The sequence below is a fragment of the Pecten maximus genome, chromosome 15, assembly GCF_902652985.1.
Source record: "Pecten maximus chromosome 15, xPecMax1.1, whole genome shotgun sequence".
NCBI classification, from domain to species: domain Eukaryota; kingdom Metazoa; phylum Mollusca; class Bivalvia; order Pectinida; family Pectinidae; genus Pecten; species Pecten maximus.
Genome location: NC_047029.1, coordinates 8,550,011 through 8,552,427, shown reverse-complemented (window position 1 = coordinate 8,552,427; position 2,417 = coordinate 8,550,011). Strand labels below are relative to the sequence as shown.

The following is a 2,417-nucleotide window of genomic DNA, read 5'->3' as shown; positions in this document are numbered from 1 at the left end:
TTCAATTACAGCTGTCTTGGAGATTGGAATCAATTCAATAGAATTCTAATTGAAAAAATTAACGTAATTCATACTTTGTTTTTTTTTTCTTTTATTATATTCACAAACGTATATACAAACAATTATTTCTTAATTAAACAATCAATATTTTTATAAGTTATCGATTGCAATACATACAGTCACTACACAAAACCTGCAATTAATAACAATGTATACTCATTACTATTATAACAAGTAACGTTCAAGATGATGAACGAAATCATCTACAATGTAAGTATTGGCATGCCATTCTGATTGAAGATAATCGGTGATGTCATTCATGGTCATTCCCATTTCTCGGTGAACCAAGTAAAAGATACAATGTTGACCACACACTAGAGAGTTCAAATGCTGTACTGCAACGGGATTATAAATCCATGTTTTACATTGCCGGTTTAAGAAATTGATAAAATCTAAATGAAAGGGAGACAATCCATAAGGATCATAATATTCTCCACGTCTTTCTCCATCTATATACACAGCAATCCAATGTTGCCCTTGTTTATTATCTGGGTCAGTATTACAAACCATGAGACTAGGAACACTTAAAGGACATGAAGGTAATGTATTTCTAGCATACACCCCTGCAAAATGAGGAGAAACGGCTTGTAGGATCAGTTCTATTTCTAAAGTATTCATCATGCACTATAATCAAAAAGAATTTGCCTGTTACGATCTATTTCTATGATATTGTCAAATTCAGCATACACCACAACGTTGATGGTATTGGGTAGGGCTGTTCCGAAATGCACTTCCAAAGACAAGTTTCCCTTTTTTATAAGATGAAATGTGCCCACTTCTGAAAGGTCGGGTGTCAGATCAAATCCAAAGAGGGTAAAACCAGTGCCATATTCATCCTTTGAGATGTTATTACCCTCGTCACGAAACGTTTTTCCGGTAGTGTTAAACAGACCCATGTAGCTTCTTACGTAATGTTTCTGGGTGAAATTTGGCTGCAAAGGCTTGGTGGGGACTTGTTTGCCATCCACGTTCAGGACAACAAAATTAATATCAAAATCTTTAAAATGAAAAGGATTCTTGGTGATGAGTCCACTATAGGCATCACTGTCCACACATCCGATGACCAATCTCTTAGGCATTTGTCCTAGAAACAGATTATCCTTTACAAAATTGTGATTTCCTCTTGGAACAGAAAATACTTTCGTTGCAATTCTTCTGATTGGGTATTTGGCAGGTGATATTTCCAGGGCTTTTGCATGGGCCAGTCTCACCGATGGACTCAGTCTAACTTTTCTCACGTTTAGATAGATGTCCTTGATGACAACTTTGGATTCTTTGTCTTCTCCCATCAAACAGAAAACATCTTTACTTCTGGTTAACGTTATTTTCATGTTCACATTATTGACAAGATATCTTTCCTGGGCAAATAGGTCAGAATGGAGTCTTCCCATCATTTCCACAGATCTACTGGTTGCTGTTGACAATTTCCTCTTGATGTAGCCATGATTATCGTTTCCAGCAGTGTCCATGTGCGCAGCTGTATCCTTATACCACATTCCACTGGTCAACTGAGATTCTTTGGCTGCAGGACCATAGCTGAGTAGCGTTTCCAGGTAAGCTCTGAATGGATACATATTGTTGGGTGACGAGACTAGTTTTTCATTGAGACAGACGCTGACATCCCCGAAGAGAGAATGTAACCAAAGATTAACAGGTGCAACGTTCTCATCAGTAAGGTTGGTGCTATCATTATTGAGGATCTGTGCTTTCACGTAGAGGGAAGTATTTGCTAGATCCAAGTAATCATCTCCAGCTCCTGATACGTCAAAGACATAAGGGCCACCATCATTGACAGATGTGACCGTTCCAATTTGATGCCAGTATCCATCTTCTACACTGGTTTGAGTGGGTGGTGTATCGAATAAATCTAATTCTGACTGGACACATTCACAGGAGTTCTGATGAACTAAAGACATCTTTCAACGCCACTCTGTATAAACTACACACACACATATATATATGCCTTTTTTGGGGGGGAATCATGCATCAAAGATATCTTTTGCTCTATGCTGATTGGATGATTCTTTTCTTTTCCTTTTTCTCCTTCCAGGTGGCCTTAGGTCTTGCAAAGCTTTACGCTTAATCTGATCTCTAGCTTCGATGGCACGTTTTCTTGCAGCAGTTTTGATGTTTTCCCCCTTTAGCAAATCACTAGTCAATTTCATGCCAGAATCAATTGCTTGTTTTCCTACAAGTCTCACTCCTTTCTTCACAATTGGAGCGATGCTCTTCATTCCAGAATGAAGTAAAGGCTTAATGGTTTTGAATAAACCTCTAAACAGACCTCCTATACCATGACCTCTCTGCATTCTCGTTCCTCTGAAGGCATTTCCACTACCACCTTCCCCAGCTTGATT

General features: G+C 38.4%; 1 protein-coding gene across 1 annotated transcript; it reads right to left on the bottom strand.

Annotated features, from left to right (window-relative positions):
• Nucleotides 1-677: 677 nt before the first annotated feature.
• Nucleotides 678-1,976, bottom strand: LOC117344149 (uncharacterized protein F54H12.2-like). The gene has a single exon (XM_033906802.1). The coding sequence runs from the start codon at nt 1,974-1,976 to the stop codon at nt 678-680; it is 1,299 nt and encodes a 432-aa protein (XP_033762693.1).
• Between the last annotated feature and the right edge of the window lie 441 nt (nt 1,977-2,417).